The 22339-nt window shown below is 41.4% G+C and overlaps 2 protein-coding genes across 4 annotated transcripts; one reads left to right on the forward strand and one right to left on the reverse strand.

Annotated features, from left to right (window-relative positions):
* The first annotated feature begins 1191 nt into the window (after positions 1-1191).
* Positions 1192-5760, forward strand: LOC110504091 (glutamine amidotransferase-like class 1 domain-containing protein 3A, mitochondrial). Of its 3 annotated transcripts, none has more exons than XM_021582915.2 (5): positions 1192-1339; positions 4175-4287; positions 4624-4795; positions 4988-5189; positions 5283-5760. In XM_021582915.2, exons 2-5 carry the CDS (start codon positions 4180-4182, stop codon positions 5473-5475), a joined length of 675 nt encoding a protein of 224 aa, XP_021438590.2. In that variant the 5' UTR covers positions 1192-1339; positions 4175-4179; the 3' UTR covers positions 5476-5760. The 3 variants fall into 3 exon arrangements, with proteins under 3 accessions (XP_021438590.2, XP_036817538.1, XP_036817539.1); XM_036961643.1 differs by lacking the exon at positions 1192-1339 and adding an exon at positions 1366-1515; XM_036961644.1 differs by lacking the exon at positions 1192-1339 and adding an exon at positions 2597-2807.
* Positions 5761-14373: 8613 nt separating this feature from the next.
* On the reverse strand, positions 14374-20341 carry LOC110504093 (thrombopoietin). Its single transcript, XM_021582918.2, has 5 exons — positions 19761-20341; positions 16649-16779; positions 15592-15678; positions 15299-15463; positions 14374-15197 (listed from the first exon to the last, which is right to left on the reverse strand). The coding sequence occupies exons 1-5, from the start codon at positions 19771-19773 to the stop codon at positions 15051-15053; spliced, it is 543 nt and encodes a 180-aa protein (XP_021438593.2). The 5' UTR covers positions 19774-20341; the 3' UTR covers positions 14374-15050.
* Positions 20342-22339: the final 1998 nt, after the last annotated feature.

The following is a 22339-nucleotide window of genomic DNA, read 5'->3' on the forward strand; positions in this document are numbered from 1 at the left end:
ATCTGAAAACGGTAATATTTTAGACACACATGAAGGTACCCATAAGCAATCATTATTGACAAGAAAAACACAAATGTGAAAAGTTGGTGGATATAGCTTTTTGGAAATAAACTCTTCAATTGCAAACAAACACTGTAGGCTATAGCCTCAAAACATGGTCAAAACTATACGTTTTACATAATGGATGATCAGTCCTTGCATCAATAGTACTGTCTATAAATTTGAGGATGGTTACATTTATTTCAGCCCCATCCCGCAGCTGTTTACCAAAACCAAGGAAGGGTGAACACTTTGTTATTGCCCATTTGAGCAGAGAGATGAAACTCATAATGCACCTTGTCTTGGTCATTTATGTATCACAGTTCCACTTCATGGTCATGGAAAGGTAGTCTGACGTGAGACAGATGCACCACATAACATATCATAGGTTGCACAGAAGGAAGCCTGGCATTGACTCTGTGTGGTTGATGTTGTTACAATTTGAAATTCACCTGTGAGAAACACATACACACACACACACACACACACACGCACACACACACACACACACACACACACACACACACACACACACACACACACACACACACACACACACACACACACACACACACACACACACACACATAGTTTGATAATAAGGCCTGAAAAGCACTGGCCTGTCGTGCAGGTCAGCAGTATTTGTTGGTTGTCCAAATATTAGGGTCACTTGCCCCAAAATGTGAAACTAGTTGTTTGAATGCAAAAATGGCATCATAACTTGTCTGTCTTTAATCAAACAACAGCAAGGAAACAGAAAAATCTGATTTAATGGCCTGCTACATTGTATGCATAACATTTGCAGAGTGAGACCTGTGTAATGATCATGCAGTTTAATTAACTTCTTGATATGCCACAGCTGTCAGGTGGATGGATTATCTTGGCAAAGGATGAATGCTCACTAACAGTGATGTAAACACATCTATGCACACAATTTGAGAGAAATAAACTTTTTGTTGCATATGGAATATTTCTGGGATATTTTATTTCAGTTCGTGAAAAATGAAAAATGGGACCAACCCTTTACATATTACGTTTGTATTTTTGTTCAGCATACAGTGTCTTCATCAATATTGGCACACTGACACCATCCATCCAGTGTCTGATTCTGAGAGAAAAAGAGCAAACAGAGAGGGCAGTAAAGGCAAGTAAGTTTCCCCTTTCCCCTCCCAGCATCACTCAACGCTGCCTTCAAGAGCTCACTGGTCTCCCGTCCCCGCCTCCATGGGAGGGGCCACAGAAGGAGCTTATTAACACGGTAGCGTTCGGAGTGAATAGGAAGACCTACTATTGTAACAAGGTGAGAATAACGTTGTCGATCAATACTGCATTTATGTAGCCTAAGTAAACAGTTTAGCATTAATGTTGTATTTAGAGTTTAATGTAACACAATAGCTGTGGGTATGTGATGACTGGTTCACATCTAACGGCCGATACTGTTTTAGGCCGTTTTAAGACTTATCTCTGCTGTTTGAGGTAACGTTAGTAATATTCCACATGTTAATTAGCTAAAGACTTGCGACGAGACGGATAGGCTACGTGTTACCAAAATAACAGTGCGCTTTCTGTGTTCCGGGTATTATTTTTGCTGCAGTTTTTTTACATAAACACAGAAAGCGCACTGTTTTTTTACATAAAAAAACGTGGTGTGTGTGTGTGTAACCTTTTAATTTAACTTGGCAAGTCAATTAAGAACATTCTTATCTTGGCTAGCAGTTAGGCTAGTTTGCTGCTATGTGGTCTGTTTCTGGTGCATGTATTTCATGGTTCTCGTTTGCTACGACACATGGCTACAACAGTGGCAACGTTGTTTGTTTTCGTAACGTTTAACCCAAAGGCCGGCAGAAGGCGATATTGAGTCGTGTAATGTTTACCATCCAAACGCATTGTAGGGAGCCGTCAATACATTAGTATCCCTTGTGGACCGGCTCGTACCAAAATGCTTCGATTTTCTCATGAACTTTATTTAATGCAGAGGGGGTGCGTACTTTCCTTATGAAACACCATTTTCCACCACTATGCTAATCCCAGATGGTGCGTTCAGCCACTCGGGTTTAAACTCAGACCAGAGCTGTACGACATACTTAATGAGTATATACTATTAGTTAATTTTAGGATACTGTAAACGAACAGTATCCTTTCAGTTGAGTTTACTAAATTAGCTCTTTGCCAGTCTACCTGTCTGTTTGTAAATTCAGAGCGTTTAACACACTGGACGCTCCAGAGTAGGGTTGATTTGAGTGTTGTAACATAACCGGAGTCAAGCACCCAATTTAACGTTGGCTAGCTACTTCCAGACACGCATGAGACCACAGACCATTTTACTCGCCCTAGCAGAGCTGTTTAGGCAGTTCTCATGTTGTCCGTTGGTGACTGCAACTGCTGCTGGCAACAATTTAATTACGTTTTGTTTACTGACACCGCCCATATTCAACTGGTGTTGAGCGCTCGTAAATGTAATTATTCTGCGTTTATAGGAGTGTGCTCTGAAATCGGAGTAACATTAGATAGCCAGAGCGAATTTACGAAAGCCCTTGAATGTCGATTGAGAACGCACGACTACACTATTTAGCTAAACTAAGAATTAGTCAATAGACGATGGGTAGTTAGTTAGCCTAGAGTTAATATACTGGCACGTTTGATATATAAGTAGCCAACTAACGTTAGGTGGCTAGCTAACAACAAAGTTACCGGTACTATTGTAAAGCTATGCTATGTGGTTAGTAATTTGTTAGGTATGCTGTCCTTATCAGCCAACACCGTGTAAGGTAACTTATTTGAAAAGTCCTTACTTTATTACATTGCCCAACATTTTCATAAATTTGTCATTCGTTACAGCGCTAAATTTGTATTCGCTCTCTTTATACGTCCGCTGCATATTTTCTTCAAATCTGAAAACTACGTGAAGCCACGTCCATTTACTTATTAAGAATTGCATTACGGGCCCTAAAGTACTGAAATAGTGTCCTCTGCATGTATACTTAATATTTTGGCGAATTTAGTACGACATCCGGGAAATTTTGGCATACTAACTATATCCATACTATGACCAATAAGCATACTATATACTCAACCACGTCACAAATAGTATGAGTATTCGAACACAGCTCAGGGGTTCCGTTTCTTTTAGCGTGCTGCGTTAGCAACATCGCATTAGTGGAAACCAAGACTGTTTTAAAGGCAGACCTGGTTGTAACTAGATATGTTCGAGTCAAATCGGAAAATGTTTGCTAATCCTTAATTTATGCAGCAGGTTAGGATAATTAGGTTATCTTAACCTGTTGTAGGCCTATCTGAACCGTGCTTTAGAATGATCAGTGACCTGATGCTTATCACATATTCTCTGGGGATTCTGTACTTTTCCACCCTCCCTCCACACCTGGCTCTTTACCTGTACCAGGTGTTGTTGACTAGAGGCATTGGTGTGTTGCCTGGACACAGTCCTTTAGAGACTGATGTGGTGATACTCAGGAGGCCAGTGTTTATCATTTGGCACTCACTATAGGTTAAAGCATTCTGCCCACACCCCTACGGAAATGGGATAATGCCATTGTGCTTTATTTTAGAAATAATCATGGTCCTGTTCCAACATCTCCAAGTCATACAGCATTATTAGTGTGTTTTTGCTACCATAAAAGGTGACTGGAGAGAATTTAAGGTGGGTTGTAGCCTCGCAATATGGACGTGTGTGTATCGCGTACGACAGTTTGCTAAATCCCAATTTGTTGCGCATGCAAATCCTAGAATCTCCACATATACCAGAATTTAGTAAGCAATTTACTCTGTCGATAAAGGCGGCCTCAGGCCTTTAAATGTTAGATTCTGCTGCTGGGAGGTCATTCTCACGTCATGCTCACCGGTCTTCGTTGTCCCAAATTGCACCCGATTTCCTATGTAGTGCACTACCATTAAACCAGGGCTCTGGTCAAAAGCAGTGCACTATATTGGGAATAGGGTGCCATTTGGGGACACTATTGTGTACTTTACCTGACGCACTACCTGACATGCCATGTGATGTGTATTGATGAGAAAACGATAGGTGTTTTGTGATGGGTACAATCTAGAATTCAGTTTAATCTATCTGCTTGTTGTGCATCACTGTCTCCATACTGTAATTCTTGTCTGTCTGTTGCAGGAGTCATGGTAAAGTGCATAGCCATAGTTCTGTCAGGGTGTGGGGTCTACGATGGGACAGAGATCCACGAGGCGTCTGCTGTGCTGGTCCACCTCAGCAGGGCTGGAGCTAAGGTAAGGACTCTTTAACGTTTCTATGGGTAGTTCAAACTCAAGCTTCTCATGCTAACATTCTGACTGTAGAAGCCCAATCTATAGTTAGATTCCTGTGACAACTTCAGACATCCTCTAGTCTAGAAAGTGGTGCAGAGTTGGCATTGACGTTCATGCTATCAATCTATATGCCTCTGACTGCTCCTTTTACTGCTGTACTTCTAATCGTAGTCTCCCCCTGAGTGCTTGTTGTTGGGAATGCAGGTTCCAATCTCATTAGCATGGACACTACTGACACTCCTTCTGGCCTGTACTGTAGATGTACAGTATTGACAGTCTAAACCCTCATCACCTCAGGTCCAGATGTTTGCCCCTGACGTGGATCAGATGCATGTGGTGAACCACTGCGAGGGGAAACCCACGGCGGAGAAACGCAACGTCCTGCAGGAGAGCGCTCGTATCGCCCGCGGTGATGTGTCAGACCTTACCAAACTGGACATTACCGCTTTTGACGCCCTCGTCATCCCAGGTAAGCATTACTCCTTAATTTATACCTTTATCATTATGTACCTCAATCACTATCACTCCATCATATACCTCCGGCACTATCATTCTTCCATTATCATCAGCATACAACCCTTACTCACCCTTTACCTTTCCAGGACCAGGGCTGGTTTCCACTGCTCTCTACTGTGCTCAACCCAACTGTTGTGTCCTATAGGTGGTTTTGGTGTGGCCAAGAACCTGTGTGACTGGGCTGTGAAGGGGAAGGAGTACACAGTTCAGCCCCAGGTAGAGAAGCTGATTAAGGGGTTCCACGGAGTAGGCAAGCCCCTGGCTATGTGCTGCATCTCCCCTGTCCTAGCTGCTAGGGCCCTGCCGGGATGTGAGATCACTGTGGGACAGGACAGCGAGTGTGAGAGGTGGGTTACTGTGTGTGTGTGTACAGTATGTCTGTTTGAATGTAAGAGGTATGTGTTTTTAGCCCCTGCTGTTCTTCTCCCTCCCACCACTAGATGGCCCTATGCCCAGACGGCAACCACCATGACTGAGCTGGGCTGTAAACACGTGAATAAGAATGTGGGGGAGGTGCACGTCGACGTAAAGAACAAGCTGGTCACCACCTCTGCCTTCATGTGTAACGCTCCAATACACGAGGTGTTTGATGGGGTGGGTGTCATGGTTACAGAGCTGCTCAAACTGACCTAGAAAGTCTGGGAATCAGACTGCTGATTTTGTTTTTGTCCCAAATGGCACCCTATTCCCTTGTAGTGCTTATGGGCCCTGATCAAAAGAAGTGCACTGTATAGGATGTCATTTAGGACACTCTTAGAATCATGTTTGTTTTCCAGGAGACTATCCTGATCTGATTTTACTACAGTGTCACTTACAGGATTGTTTAAGAAGCTGAAACAGACATCAGAAGCTACATGTTTCTGTTGCACCATATGTACTGTGATCAAAATTGTAATAAAAGTGATGTAAAATAATCAATTCTGGAATTAATGACTTATCATTAGGGGTTCAAGCAGCGCCGTGGGGTGAAATCCAATTTGTATGTGTTTTATTATTAGTGGTTCAGCAGCGATGCTTGTGCATCCTTATTTCGATGCCAAACTTCCACTGGTGTGTGTGTGGCCAAAGAGCTCTATTTTCATGTCATCCAACTAATTTAAACTGCCGTTTGCTAAATGGCACTTGGATTGAAACCCATGACCCATATGGTCAAATTATATGCACACCAGTGGTGGGTTTGGCGTTGAAATAAGGATGCATGAGCAGAAAATAACCCCATACCTACCGTGAAATGTGATGGGGATATTTTGCGTCCACTGGAATCGGATATTTCAAGACACATTTCAAACCACCTTTGTAGGTGTGCTATTTTGTTTTTCGCATTGTTTGTAATTTTATTTTGTAGTTGTTGCTAATGTCTCTTTATGACTGAAATGGCTTCTGGTTATCAGAACAGCGACTTCACCTTGAACTAGACATATGTTTTTCTTTGAATCCAACGCAAAGGATATACAGTGCCTTGCGAAAGTATTCGGCCCCCTTGAACTTTGCGACCTTTTGCCACATTTCAGGCTTCAAACAAAGATATAAAACTATTTTTTTGTGAAGAATCAACAAGCGGGACACAATCATGAAGTGGAACGACATTTATTGGATATTTCAAACTTTTTTTAACAAATCAAAAACTGAAATTGGGCGTGCAAAATTATTCAGCCCCCTTAAGTTAATACTTTGTAGCGCCACCTTTTACAGCTGTAAGTCGCTTGGGGTATGTCTATCAGTTTTGCACATCGAGAGACTGACATTTTTTCCCATTCCTCCTTGCAAAACAGCTCGAGCTCAGTGAGGTTGGATGGAGAGCATTTGTGAACAGCAGTTTTCAGTTCTTTCCACAGATTCTCGATTGGATTCAGGTCTGGACTTTGACTTGGCCATTCTAACACCTGGATATGTTTATTTTTGAACCATTCCATTGTAGATTTTGCTTTATGTTTTGGATCATTGTCTTGTTGGAAGACAAATCTCCGTCCCAGTCTCAGGTCTTTTGCAGACTCCATCAGGTTCTCTTCCAGAATGGTCCTGTATTTGGCTCCATCCAACTTCCCATCAATTTTAACCATCTTCCCTGTCCCTGCTGAAGAAAAGCAGGCCCAAACATGATGCTGCCACCACCATGTTTGACAGTGGTGATGTGTGTTCAGGGTGATGAGCTGTGTTGCTTTTACGCCAAACATAACGTTTTGCATTGTTGCCAAAAAGTTCATTTTTGGTTTCAACTGACCAGAGCACCTTCTTCCACATGTTTGTGTCTCCCAGGTGGCTTGTGGCAAACTTTAAACACTTTTTTATGGATATCTTTAAGAAATGGCTTTCTTCTTGCCACTCTTCCATAAAGGCCAGATTTGTGCAATATACGACTGATTGTTGTCCTATGGACAGAGTCTCCCACCTCAGCTGTAGATCTCTGCAGTTCATCCAGAGTGATCATGGGCCTCTTGGCTGCATCTCTGATCAGTCTTCTCCTTGTATGAGCTGAAAGTTTAGAGGGACGGCCAGGTCTTGGTAGATTTGCAGTGGTCTGATACTCCTTCCACTTCAATATTATCGCTTGCACAGTGCTCTTTGGGATGTTTAAAGCTTGGGAAATATTTTTGTATCCAAATCTGGCTTTAAACTTCCTCACAACAGTATCTCGGAACTGCCTGGTGTGTTCCTTGTTCTTCATGATGCTCTCTGCGCTTTTAACGGACCTCTGAGACTATCACAGTGCAGGTGCATTTATACGGAGACTTGATTACACACAGGTGGATTGTATTTATCATCATTAGTCATTTAGGTCAACATTGGATCATTCAGAGATCCTCACTGAACTTCTGGAGAGTTTGCTGCACTGAAAGTAAAGGGGCTGAATAATTTAGCACGCCCAATTTTTCAGTTTTTGATTTGTTAAAGTTTGAAATATCCGATAAATGTCATTCCACTTCATGATTGTGTCCCACTTGTTGTTGATTCTTCACAAAAAATAGTTTTTTTATATCTTTATGTTTGAAGCCTGAAATGTGGCAAAAGGTTGCAAAGTTCAAGGGGGCCGAATACTTTCGCAAGGCACTGTACTGCATCTCAGACCAGGCCCAAATCCTTGTCAATCGCGTGAAGAAAGGATGGGGAACTCTAGCGGTCGGCGATCAGAATGCCTTGTGAGAATTTGTCGGCAAGTGTGTAACCCGCCTTTACCATCTATTCTTTTGGCCAGCGTGCAATCACTGGAAAATAAACTGGATCTCCATTTGATACTATCTTACAAACGGGACATTAATTAAAAACAATTGTTTCACCAAGTCGTGGCTGAACGACGACACTAATATATAGTTGTATGGGTTTTCCGTGCATCGGGAGGACAGAACATCCACATCTGGTAAGACAAGGGGTGGTGGAGTGTCTATTTTGTCATCCGCTGGTGCGCGATGTCTAATGAAGTCTCGAGGTATTGCTCACCCGAGGTAGAGTACCTCATGATAAGCTGTAGACCACATAATCTACCAAGAGTTGTCATCTATATTTTTCATAGCAGTTTCTTTACAACCACAAAGCGATGCTGGCACTAAGTCCACACTCAACGAGCTGTATAAGGCCATAAGCAAACAAGAAAATCCTCATTGAGAGTCGGCACTCCTAGTGTCCAGGGACTTTAATGCAGGCAAACTTAAATATGTTTGACCTCATTTCTACCAGCATGTCACATGTGCAACCAGAGGGGAGAAAAACCACCTTTTTACTCCACACACAGATGCTTACAAAGCTTTCCCTCGCCCTACATTTGGCAAATCTGAGCATAATTATATCCTCCTGATTCCTGCTTACAAGCTAAAACTAAAGCAGCAATTACCAGTGACTTGCTCAATACGGAAGTGGTCAGATGGAAGTAGTCGGAAGTGGATGCCACGCTACAGGACTGGAATATGTTCTGGGATTCATCCAATGGCAATGAGTATACAACCTGAATCCTACTACACTGGCTCTGACACTCGTCACACCGACGGGGCTCGCAAACTATTAGACTACAAAGGGAAACCCAGCCGTTAATAACGTTCCACTCATGAGGCCACTAGGACATTTGACTGCAGGAAAAGGCAATAAATCTTAAAGCACTTGGGTTGCTGCATCTGAACATTAGTAGCTTATTTCCTAAATAGAATTACATAGATCTGGGCTATACAAATAAATGTGTACATTCTGGTATTGACTGAAATGTGGATCTCGAGTGACATTTTGGACAATTAATATTGAAGGGTATGTGTTCAGAGCTGACAGGGTAGAGGTGGTGGAGTGGCCATTTTTATTTAAAAAAATATTTATCTGTCTGTACTAAAATCCATGTCCCTTGTCAAAAAAAATGTGAGCCTTTAAGCCTTTGTCTGTGGAAAATGTATCCATAACTTTTGGCTAATCTTCGTGCATTTGAGGAGTTAACTAGTTGTCTTCTCTTACTAAATCAGAATTTATTATCCTGGGTGACCTAAATTATGATTGGGAAATGTAGGCTTCAGACAATCTAAAAGACGTGTAAAGATCCTTCAAAGTTGACTCTTATTGATCTTATTCTAGTGAATACACCAGAGAAATATGTTTCTATTGGTGTCTCCACCCAATATATTAGTGACCATGGCCCAGTTTGTGTTAGATGTGAGAATACAAAAATGTAAGCCTGTGTCAACACTAAAATAAACTTTAAAAACGTCAGTGAACAGGCTTTTTTTACATGATCTTTATTTTAGTGACCTTGATTGGTTTTAAACTATCCCTAAACCTGATTTAGCATTGAGCCTTTTTTCAGATGTCTTCAATACTATTGTGGATAATAAATATGGGTTAAGGTTAGATCGTATGCCTGAAATTATCAGAAGTCATTCATAAAATATATGATCTTTGGGTCAAGGCCAGGAACACAGGCTTAGGCCCGGACAGGCAAGCTTTTAAGCAACTGAGGAATCATTGTGTAAGACAAATCAGAAGTTTGTATGTAACCGCTATTTTGGATTGTAATGGGAACCCGCTAAATTCTGGAAAACTGTCAAATACCTCAAGGGTTCTACTTCCTCCTCCCTGCCACAACAAATTCATTCAGACACTGGCCTCATTACAGAAAAAAATGTAATCATTGATGCATTTAATCGCCATTTTATTTCAACTGGCTTTCTCTTTGAAATAACTTCTAACACAATTCACAATGATATTGGGTTGGATGCTAAATTATCAGACAATTGATAGTCAAAACTTTTCTTTCAGGCTATTTACAGAAAAATAAGTCTTGAATGCTTTACTAGCAATAGACAACAAGAAATCCAAAGGGTCAGACCAATTGGATCCCGGTCTGCTTAGGTGTGGAAAACCCATCAATGTTGGCTTAATAACCCTAGTAAATGTACAACTTTGCTCTTTTTTAATCTGAGAAATGTATTTTGAATGTTAACCATTAGGGCCTGGGCATAGCACTATTACAGCAACCACATCAGTTGTTAATTATCTAGGCAATCATTTAAATACACAAATGAAATGGACCTGTCAAAAGCTTTTAAAACTGTTGATCATGCTATTTTATTGAATAAATTGTCCTCGATAGGCCTGAGCTTTGACACCTGTTCATGGTTTAATGATTTTCTTAGTGACCGAACTCTGACCATCGTGATTGATGGGGTTAAGTCTGCATTTCTTGATGTACATAAATGTGTACAACCGGGGTCAATTTTGGGACCTGTTCTCTTCACTATTTAAATAAAAACTATTGGTCAGGCTGTTAAAAATTAAAAACTTCATCTATATGCAGATGATACTATTATGTACAATTGAAGTCTGAAGTTTACATACACCTGAGCCAAATACATTTAAACTCAGATTTGAACAATTCTTGACATTTAATCCTAGTAAAAATTCCCTGTCTTAGGTCAGTTAGGATCACCACTTTATTTTAAGAATGTGAAATGTCAGAATAATAGTAGAGACAATGATTTATTTCAGCTTTTATTTCTTTCATCACATTCCCAGTGGGTCAGAAGTTTACATACACTCAAATAGTATTTGGTAGCATTGCCTTTAAATTGTTTATCTTGGGTCAAACATTTTGGGTAGCCTTCCACAAGCTTCCCACAATAAGTTGGGTGAATTTTGGCCCATTCCTCCTGGCAGAGCTGGTGTAACTGAGTCAGGTTTGTTGGCCTCCTTGCTCGCACATGCTTTTTCAGTTCTGCCCACACATTTTCTATAGGATTGAGGTCAGGGCTTTGTGATGGCCACTCCAATACCTTGGCTTTGTTGTCCTTAAGCCATTTTGCCACAACTTTGGAAGTATGCTTGGGGTCATTGTCCATTTGGATGACCCATTTGCGACCAAGCTTTAACTTCTTGACTGATGTCTTGAGATGTTGCTTCAATATATCCACATGATTTTCTCTCCTCGTGATGCCCTCTATTTTGTGAAGTGCACCAGCCCCTCCTGCAGCAAAGCACCCCCACAACATGATGCTGCCATGATGCTGGTGTTCTTCGGCTTGCAAGCCTCCCCCTTTTTCCTCATTATGGCCAAACAGTTATATTTTTGTTTCATCAGACCAGTGGACATTTCTCCAAAAAGTACGATCTTTGTCGCCATGTGCAGTTGCAAACCGTAGTCTGGCTTTTTAAAGGCGGTTTGGAGCAGTGTCTCGTTTCTTGCTAAGCGGCCTTTCAGGTTATGTCGATATAGGACTTGTTTTACTGTGGATATAGATAATTTTGTTTCCGTTTCCTCCAACATCTTCACAAGGTCCTTTGCTGTTGTTCTGGGATTGATTTGCACTTTCGCACCAAAGTACGGTAATCTCTAGGAAACAGAACGTGTCTCCTTCCTGAGCGGTTTGACGGCTGCGTGGTCCCATGGTGTTTATACTTGCGTACAGATGAACGTGGTACCTTCAGGCGTTTAGAAATTGCTCCCAAGGAAGAACCAGACTTGTGGAGGTCTACAATTTTTTTTTCTGAGGTCTTGGCTGATTTATTTAGATTTTCCCATTATGTCAAGCCAAGAGGCACTGAGTTTGAAGGTAGGCCTTGAAATACATCAACAGGAACAACCACCAATTGATTCAAATTATGTTAAGAAGCTTCTAAAGCCATGACATCATTTTCTGGAATTTTCCAAGCTGTTTTAGGCACAGTCAACGTAGTGTATGTAAACTTCTGACGCACTGGAATTGTGATACAGTGAAATAATCTGTATAAACAATTGTTGGAAAAATTACGTGTGTCATGCACGAAGTAGATGTCCTAACCAACTTACCAGAACTATAGTTTGTTAACAAGAAATGTGTAGAGTGGTTGAAAAACAACTTTTAATGACTCCAACCTAAGTGTATGTAAACTTCTGACTTCAACTGTATGCTATTAACCCGACTGTTGATCTGGCTGTGTCAGAACTACAGTTAGATTTGATAGCTATGCAGGAATCCCTTGCTGATTTAAAATGTGTGCTTAATACAGGCAAAATGAAATACATGTTGTTTTTAAACTCTCATAAGAATGTTTCAGATTAACTACATGTCTCTCATTAGATTTTGCTCCAATCAAACGTGTTCCCATATATAAATACTTACGCACATGGATTTGATTTGATGTTTAAAAAACATAGATAGATATCTTACCAACGGGACACTAAAAACTGTGATATCTTATGTTTCACCAAGTCGTGGCTGAACAACGAAATGAATAACATACAGCTGGAGGGTTATACACTGCGTCGGCAGGACAGCAGCTTCTGGTAAGACGGGGTGGCGGTCTACCTATATTTGTAGACAACAGCTGGTGCACTATATCTAAGGAAGTCTCGAGGTTTCAGTCTCCCCCTCAGGAGACTGAAAAGATTTGGCATGGGTCCTCAGATCCTCAAAAGGATCTACAGCTGCACCATCGAGAGCATCCTGACGGGTTGCATCACTGCCTGGTATGGCAACTGCTCGGCTTCCGACCACAATGCACTACAGAGAGTAGTGCGTACAGCCCAGTACATCACTGCTTCCTGCCATCCAGGACCTCTATACCAGGAGGTGTCAGAAGATACCCTATACATTGTCAAAGACTACAGCCATCCTAGTCATAGACTGTTCACTCTGCAACCGCACGGGAAGCTGTACCGGAGCGCCAAGTCTAGGTCCAAGAGGCTTTTAAACAGCTTTTACCCCCAAGCCATAAGACTGCTGAACATCTAATCAAATGGCTACCCAGACTATATGTATTGCCCCCCCCCCCCCTCTCTTTAACGCTTCTGCGAGTCTCTGTTATCTATGCATAGTCACTTTAATAACTCTACCTACATGTACATATTACCTCAATTACCTCGACTAACCGGTGCCCCGCACATTCACTCTGTACCGGTACTACCTGTATATGGCCTCGCTATTGTTATTTTACTGCTGCTCTTTAATTACTTGTTACTTTTATTTCTTACTTTTTTAGGTATTTTTCTTAAAACTGCATTGTTGGTTAAGGGCTTGTAAGTAAGCATTTCACTGTAAGGTCTACTACACCTGTTTTAGTCGGCGCATGTGACAAATAAAATGTGATTTGATTTGTTGAGCTGGTTAAGAAGCTAAGATTTAAAGTGATATTTTTCTATAGAAACAGATCATGCCTGACTAAGCAGTAGGAAGCAGATTATTCAGTCATGATTTTTCTGTTCTTGATTATGGCGATATTATTTATTAAAGTGCAGCTGCTACTACTCTTAAACCTTTAGATGCCATTTACCATAGTGCTCTTTGTTTTGTTACCTGTAACAGTTTTGATAGTCATCACTGCATCCTGTATCTAAAGGTTGTCTGGACTTTGTAGACCTGTACATTTCTACATTACTCCCTTTTTGTTTACAAGTGTCACACCCTGACCATAGTTTACTTTGTATATTTCTATGTTGTGGTTGGTCAGGGTGTGATCTGAGTGGGCATTCTATGTTTCATGTCTAGTTTGTCTAGTTCTATGTTCGGCCTGATATGGTTCTCAATCAGAGGCAGGTGTTCGTCATTGTCTCTGATTGGGAACCATATTTAGGTAGCCTGGGTTTCACTGTGTGTTTGTGGGTGATTGTTCCTGTTTTTGTGTTTGCACCAAACAGGGCTGTTTTGAGTTCTCACGTTTCTTGTTTTTTCGTTAGTTTGTTCATGTATAGTGTCGTCAATAAATTACAATGAACAACCACCACGCTGCGCTTTGGTCCGCCTCTACTTCACAAGAGGAGAATCGTTACAACAAGGGCCTACTTCATAAACTTCTGTCTTGCCTAACCTACTTCATAAACTTCTGTCTTGCCTAACCTACTTCATAAACTTCTGTCTTGCCTAACCTACTTCATAAACTTCTGTCTTGCCTAACCTTGCTGTTGAAGTATAGACACCTGAGTTGCCTAACCTGTTAACAGGATTGGTTAACTCTTGAGGTTCCTCGGGTCTCCACGAGCAAGATAAATCTGCTTTTTAGTTTTAATGCACCTTATTACTGGAACAAAATTCAAAATACATTTCATCTTGATGTTCTGGTGCCGTTCTGGTAATTTAAAGCATTGATATGACATAGTCCAAAATGTTGTTTTTTTGTTGACAAGGACACTTTAATATCAATCATATACACAGAGAGGCTACATATAGAATTCAACAAACTCTTTCTCCCTCTTGACATTTTCATTGTCATCTGGCTCAACTTTTTCCAAACCACTCATTCTTCAAAAGTATGCCTTTTTACAAATATTCCTCTTCCATTCTTCCAACCAGTGCAGTAATCCATTTTAACCAACTATACTTCCACCGTGGATGTTTCTTTCCCTCCTGACATGGCTGGGAAAATCTATGCATGTTAGGCTACCTTTACTCTGTTGATATTCCCATTTGAAAATACTGTTGATAGTCTTCTTCCAATTTGGCACAGAGGCACTTTAAAGTCAGGGAAAAGTCTTTAGAATTGTCTTATCTAATAAGAGCATAGGTTCAGTCTCTTTGGTCTTGGTCTTGCTCTCTCTGATAGTGCCTGCTTTTGATAGTAGCCATTTGTAGCCTACTCAGATCCCAACTACTCCTCAACAGGTACAACACCATGTCATACTGTATATGACCAGAAGAGGGTAATGTAACTCCATTAATAAATACAGGTGGCAGCAAAACACTGCCATGTAGTACAGACAGCCTCTACCAGGGAATTCATCCAGTTCAGCGTTGATAATACTGGAGAGGGATAGAAGAAATCCCAGGTTATCATCTCTGGTCCAGACAGCTGTCTCTGAGGTCCAGGGAGAGCCACTCCAGCTTCCCCCGGAGCAGCCTGCCGTACAGCTGCAGCACCTGGGTCAGACTCCGGCTCTGCTGGCTGGGACAGCCTGGGATTGGATCTGTCAAGTCACCCTGTGGACCAACAGACACACAGTCAAGTGTTTGTGAGGGGAGAGAGAAAGAGAGGGCTGGAAATAATTAAAGTGGGTGTGTGCGTGCGTGTGTCGTCTCACCTTGATGTCCAGTTTGGTGACTATGTGCAGGTAGTTTGTGATTCCATGCTCAAGTCTCTCCAGCAAAGATGACTGACAGCTGAGTTTGGTCTCTTTCCTCACTCTCCCTACACCGTCCAACAACAATCCCAGAGCCCCTCTCACCTCAGCACGCTTCTGCTGTAGCTAAGGACACACATACACACACATACACACACACAGACAGAGAAACACACAATCAAATTGCAACTTGGACTTTATGTGTTATAGAGCGTTATACTGTAGATGTAAGTGTTATAGAGAGAAACGCTTACAGATTTGTGATCCCAGGATGCCTTTAGAATCCTGACACAGGGTATCTGAAGGGAGGAGGGGAGTTGGTCTGAACCACTACAGTCAACCTGGATGGATTAAAGAAACATATTTACAAAAATATAATGTGAAGTAAAGTGTTGGTTCCATGTTTCATGAGCTGAAATAAAAGATCCCAGAAATCTTCCATACTCACAAAAAGCTTGTTTCAAATTTGAGTGAGCATTTTTCCGCCAAGATAATACACCCACCTGACAGGTGTGGCATATCAAGAAGCTGATTAAACAGCATGATCATTATGCAGGTGCACCTTGTACTGGGGACAATAAAAGGTCACTAAAATGTGAAGTTTTGTCACACAACACAATGCCACAGATGTCTCCATTTTTTAGGGAGCATGCAATTGGAATGCTGACTGCAAGAATGTCCACCAGAGCTATTGACAGATAATTTAATGTTAATTTCTCTACCATAAGCCGCCTCCAACGTTTTTTGACAGTAAGTCCAACCGGACTCACAACTACAGACCATGTGTATGGTGTCGTGTGGGCTTGTGGTTTGCTGATGTCAACGCTGTGAACAGAGTGTCCCATGGTGGACGTGGGGTTATGGTTGGGCAGGCAAAAGCTATGGACAACGAACCCAATTGCATTTTATCGGTGTCAATTTGAATGCACAAAAACACTGTGACGAGATCCTGAGGCCCATTGTAAGGCCCATTTTTTTAAGGTAATGTATCTGTGACCTATTAAAACAAAGAGAGTCGAACACTCCATATGTATAACCTCCCAGTAACCTCCCAGTAACACCAACGTTTCGACATCACTGTGCCTTCTTCAGGGTGAAGTATCTGTGACCAACAGATGCATATCTGTATTCCCAGTAAGGTGAAATCCTTTCATAAGGACCACATTCATTCATTTAAATATCAACTGTAACTCAGTCAAATCTTTGAAATTGTTGCATGTTGCATTTATATTTTTGTTCAGTGTACATAAAACAGATAAGATAGACACAATGTGTGGATTTCTGTGTGATTGCCAAGTTTCTCTCTCTCACCATGGAAACCTCCAGGTCCTTCACGTTGTTCATGTTTCTCCGGGCGTGTGCGTTGCACACAAAGTCGATTGGTCTCGTCTTGGCATTGGGTACCTCAAAAGAAACCACGCACAACAGCAGGAGCAGAATTCCTAAAGGAGTGAAGAGCAGATATTACTTAGACGCTGGGATTACAATGGTGAATGTGTCCCACACTACAATCAAGATAGCATATATTCCTAGACCAGTTCAGTGGCTCTAAAAGAGGCAGATTTGACCAGATTTACACAATCTGTTTCCACCTAATGTCTCTATTACATGGGGTGTTTTTTGGACACTTCTTGGCAACTTCTTCAACACAGGAGCCAAGCCAAGTGTTGTCTCACACTGTTTCTTAAGAAAAAAGACAGTTTTATTATTACAGTCCATCGATTACCCAACACTCTGGTGAACTGAATGGATCGTTCTTGCTTCAATAAGTTCTCCTCAATAATAAAAAGCATGCCAAGTTAAATTTTCTGATATCCCTGTGGAAAGTTTATAATTATATTGGTCTGAACATCATATTTCCATGTAAGACCTTAAAACGATAGGCTCATACCACAAAATCAGCCCAAAATAATGACATTGCATTAGGAAAGTATTCAGACTTCTTTACTTTTTCAACATTTTGTTTTTTCTCATCAATCTACACACAATACCCCATAATGCCAAAGCAAAAACAGGTTAAGAAATTGTAACAAATGCATTAAAATAAAACAGAAATACCCGAGTATTCAGACCTTTTGCTATGAGACTTGCAATTGAGATCAGGTGCATCCTGTTTCCATTGATCATCCTTGAGATGATTCTACAACTTTATTGGAGTCCACCAATCAATTCAATTGATTGGACATGATTTGGAAAGGCACCCACCTGTCTATATAATGTCCCACAGTTGACAGTGCATGTCAAAGCAAAAGCCAAGCCATGAGGTCAAAGGAATTGTCCAAAGAGCCTCCGAGACAGGATTGTGTCAGGGCACAGATCTGGGGAAGGGTACCAAAACATTTCTGCAGCATTGAAGGCCCCCAGGAACACAGTGGCCTCCATCATTCTTAAATGGAAGAAGTTTGGAACCACGAAGACTGCCAAACCATCAAACTGAGCAATTGGGGGAGAAGGGCCTTGGTCAGGGAGAACCCGATGGTCATTCTGAATGAGTTCCAGAGTTCCTCTGTGGAGATGGGAGAAACTTCCCAAAGGACAACCATCTCTGCAGCATTTCACCAATCAGGCCTTTATGGTAGAGTGGCCAGAGGGAAGCGACTCCTCAGTTAAAGGCACATGACAGCCCGCTTGGAGTTTGCCAAAAGGCACCTAAACACTTTTAGAACATGAGAAACAAGAAAACAAGATTATCTGGTCTGATGAAACCAAGATTGAACTCTTTGGCCTGACGCCAGGTGTCACATCTGGAGGAAACCTGGCACCTCCCTACGGTGAAGCATGGTGTTGGCAACATCATGCTGTGGGATGTTTTTCAGCGGCAAGGACTGGGAGACTAGTCAGGTTTGAGGGAAAGATGAACGGAGCAAAGTACACAGAGATCTTTGATGAAAACCTGCTCCAGAGCCCTCAGGACCTCAGACTGGGGCCAAGGTCCACCTTCCAACGGGACAATGACCCTAAGCACACAGCCAAGACAACACAGGAGTGGCTTCGGGACAAGTCTCTGAATGTCCTTGAGTGGCCCAGCCAGAGCCCGGACTTGAACCCGATCGAACATCTCTGGAGAGACCTGAAAATAGCTGTGCAGCGAAGCTCCTCATCCAACCTGACAGAGCTTGAGAGGATCTGCAGAGAAGAATGGGAGAAACTCCCCAAATACAGGTGTGCCAAGCTTGTAGCATCATACCCAAGAAGACTCCAGCTGTAATCACTGCCAAAGGTGCTTCAACAAAGTACTGAGTAAAGGGTCTGAATATGTATGTAAATGTGATATTTCAGTAGAACATTTTTAAGACATTTGCCAAAATAAAAATAAAAAATGTGTTTGCTTTGTCATTATGGGGTATTGTGTGTAGATTTGGAGGGGGGGATTTAATCAATTTTAGAATAAGGTTGTAACATAACAAAATGTGGAAAAAGTAAAGGTGTCTGAATACCTCCCGAAATCAGTATATAACGAATAGGATATTTACTATTAAAGTGAAAGCATATATTTTTCTTAAAAATGGCTATTGTTTTGCACAAACAAAAGAGCATCAATCACATACCTAAAATATGTATTGGGGTACATTTTAAAAGATACTTTACTGAAGAGCTCAGTGACTTTCAACGTGGCACCATCATAGGATGCCACCTTTCCAACAAGTCAGTTCGTCAAATTTCTGCCCTGCTAGAGCTGCCCCGGTCAACAGTAAGTGCTGTTGTTGTGAAGTGGAAACGTCAAGGAGCAACAACGGCTCAGCTGCGAAGTGGCACAGCACGTAAAAATCATCTGTCCTCGGTTGCAACACTCACTTCCGAGTTCCAAAGTGCCTCTGGAAGCAACGTCAGCACAATAACTGTTCGTTGGGAGCTCCATGAAATGGGTTTCCATGGCTGAGTAGATGCACACAAGCCTTAGATCACCATGCGCAATGCCAAGCGTTGGCTGGAGTGGTGTAAAGCTTGCCGCCATTGGACTGTGGAGCAGTGGAAATGCGTTCTCTGTTGTGATGAATCTCGCTTCACCTTCTAGCAGTCTGACGGATGAATCTGGGTTTGACGGGTGCCAGGAGAAAGTTACCTGCCCCAATGCATATTGTAAAGTTTGGTAAAGTCTGGTGGAATAGGAATAATGTTCTGGGGCTGTTTTTCATGGTTCGGGCTAGGCCCCCAACAAAGTCTTAAAGAAATGCATTTCAATGAATAATGCACATAGTTACCATTTGTATGTCACATTTTATGTTAGTGTATCACATTGCCAGAAAGGGTAAAATTATCACTATTCATCAATCTATACTTATTCTACTAAAATATCACTTGAGGGGTCTAATAAACCACGCTGATAACTGATCGATTAAACAAACACATAAATAATTCACATTGCATGTGTATTCGTATAGTATGATGATAGCACTACTGCAATGCGCATTTGGATACCCACTGCTTAAAGCCATAGCCCGCTCCTGTGCGCATGACGCCCCTCAATCAAGGCCTTTTCTTCCATGGTGCTCGTCCCCGTGTTCCATTTATTCCAGGAGGGATATCATAGGAGTTCGCGACACCGTTATATAGGTTTAAAGTCACTTATAGTCACCAAATCCCACTTTGCGTCTGCCTTCTTGAGCTGTTTATCCTAGGCGTGTACCTCTGGAAACCTGTTTTGTTTGGTGAGTTTTTTTTGTTTGTTGTGCCAACAATTGGACCTAATGTGCGGAAATGTTTATGATTCCTGAAATGTAGCAATCCGTAAATTCACATGCCCATGAAACGTATAATATCCAGTGAGCGAGTGACGATAACCTAGACTAACTTTTGATTAATATATATTTTTTTAAAGTAGAAGGTTGGAAAAAATAAACGACCAATTTAATCGAATCCAACTCACATGCGTTTTAGGCAACCGCAAAAAATGTGGACTGAACGTCATATTTGATTTACCCTGGCGTTAATGTTTGACAGCTGGCCATCCTCCTGTCAACCGTGTGCACATAAACGGTACAACTCTCCCAAAAGCAGTATGAAATGAGATACGTGCACGGGAAAACAAATCTGAATGGAACAAGACAAACCGGTATGTTTCTTCTTTTATTTTTTTTGCTCAAAGTAAAATATAAAATAATATGATTCTGTTCATAATCTCTTATTTCCTATATTGCCATTATCCCTTTGAGTAGGCCTAGGCAACCTCCATTTCTTTTCATGAGTCAATAGATAATCTAATCACTAGAATATTGATAATGTACCTGGATGTATAGAGGCTATTGCCTAATCTACAACACCGGATTTTGCTTGCTAAAAAATGGCCTTTGGACATTGTGCTGGTTTGGTGAACACTATGTACTCTCATTCACCCCACTCCAACTCCTGCCACACACACTGTGAATTATGCTGATATCAAGATTAGATTAAAAATCAGTGTTTGGTGGTTAAAGTAAAAGGCACTAGTGGCGAGATAAGACCCCTACCTCTACCCAGCCACAGCAGTCCTCCTATAATAACCAGTCTGGAGACACATTCATTCAAGGGTTTTTCTTTATTTTTTCAAAAACTATTTTCTACATTGTAGAATAATAGTGAAGATATCAAAACTATGACATAAAACATGGAATCAAGTAGTAACCAAAAAAGTGTTAAACAAATAAAAATATGTTATATTCTTCAAAGTAGCCACCCTTTGCCTTGATGACAGCTTTACACACTCTTGGCATTGTCTCAACCAGCTTCATGAGGAATGCTTTTCCAACAGTCTTGAAGGAGTTCCCACATATGCTGAGCAATTTCTAAGGCTGGTAACTTTTTAATGAACTTATCCTCTGCAGCGGAGGTAACTCTGGGTCTTCCTTTCTTGTAGCGGTCCTCATGAGAGCCAATTTCATCATAGTGCATGGTGGTTTTTGCGACGACACTTGAAGAAACTTTCAAACTTCTTGACATTTTCCGGATTGACTGACCGTCATGTCTTAAAGTAATGAATGATGGACTGTCGTTTCTCTTTGCTTATTTGAGCTGTTCTTGCCATAATATGAACTTGGTATTTTACCAAATAGGGCTATCTTCTATGTACCACCCCTATCTAGTCACTACACAACTGATTGGCTCAAACGCATTAAGAAGGAATGAAATTACACAAATGTACTTTTAACAAGTCACACCTGTTAATTGAAATGCATTCCAGGTGACTAACTTATGAAGCTGGTTAAGAGAAAGCCAAGAGTGTGCAAAGCTGTCATCAAGGCAAAGGGTGGTTTCTTGAAAGCATCTCAAATATAAAATATATTTAGATTTCTTTAACACTTTTTTTGGGGGGTTACTGCTAGATTCCATATGTGTTATTTAATTGTTTTGATGTCTTCACTATTATTCTACAATGTAGAAAATAGTAAAAATAAAGAAAACCCCCTGAATGAATAGGTGTGTCCAAACTTTTGTGTGTGTGTGTAAACTCAGCAAAAAGAAACTTCAACTGCGTTTACTTTCTTCAAACTTAACGTGTACATATTTGTATGAACATAACAAGATTCAACAACTGAGACATAAACTGTACCAGTTCCACAGACATGTGACTAACAGAAATGGAACAATGTGTCCTTGAACAAAGGGGGAGTCAAAATAAGAGTAACAGTCAGTATCTGGTGTGGCCACCAGCTGCATTAAGTATTGCCGTGCATCTCCTCCTCATGGACTGCACCTGATTTCCCAGTTCTTGCTGTGAGATGTTACCCCACTCTTCCACCAAGGCACCTGCAAGTTCCTGGACATTTCTGGGGGGAATGGCCCTAGCCCTCACCCTCTGATCCAACAGGTCCCAGACGTGCTCAATGAGATTCAGATCTGGGCTCTTCGCTGGCCATGATAGAACACTGACATTCCTGTCTTGTAGGAAATCAAGCACAGAATGAGCAGCAGAGCCTGAAGGAAAGGGTACCACATGAGGGAGGAGGATGTCTTCCCTGTAACGCATAGCGTTAAGATTGCCTGTAATGACAACAAGCTCAGTCCGATGACACACCACCCCAGGCC

Source organism: Oncorhynchus mykiss, chromosome 24, assembly GCF_013265735.2.
Source record: "Oncorhynchus mykiss isolate Arlee chromosome 24, USDA_OmykA_1.1, whole genome shotgun sequence".
Classification (NCBI taxonomy): domain Eukaryota; kingdom Metazoa; phylum Chordata; class Actinopteri; order Salmoniformes; family Salmonidae; genus Oncorhynchus; species Oncorhynchus mykiss.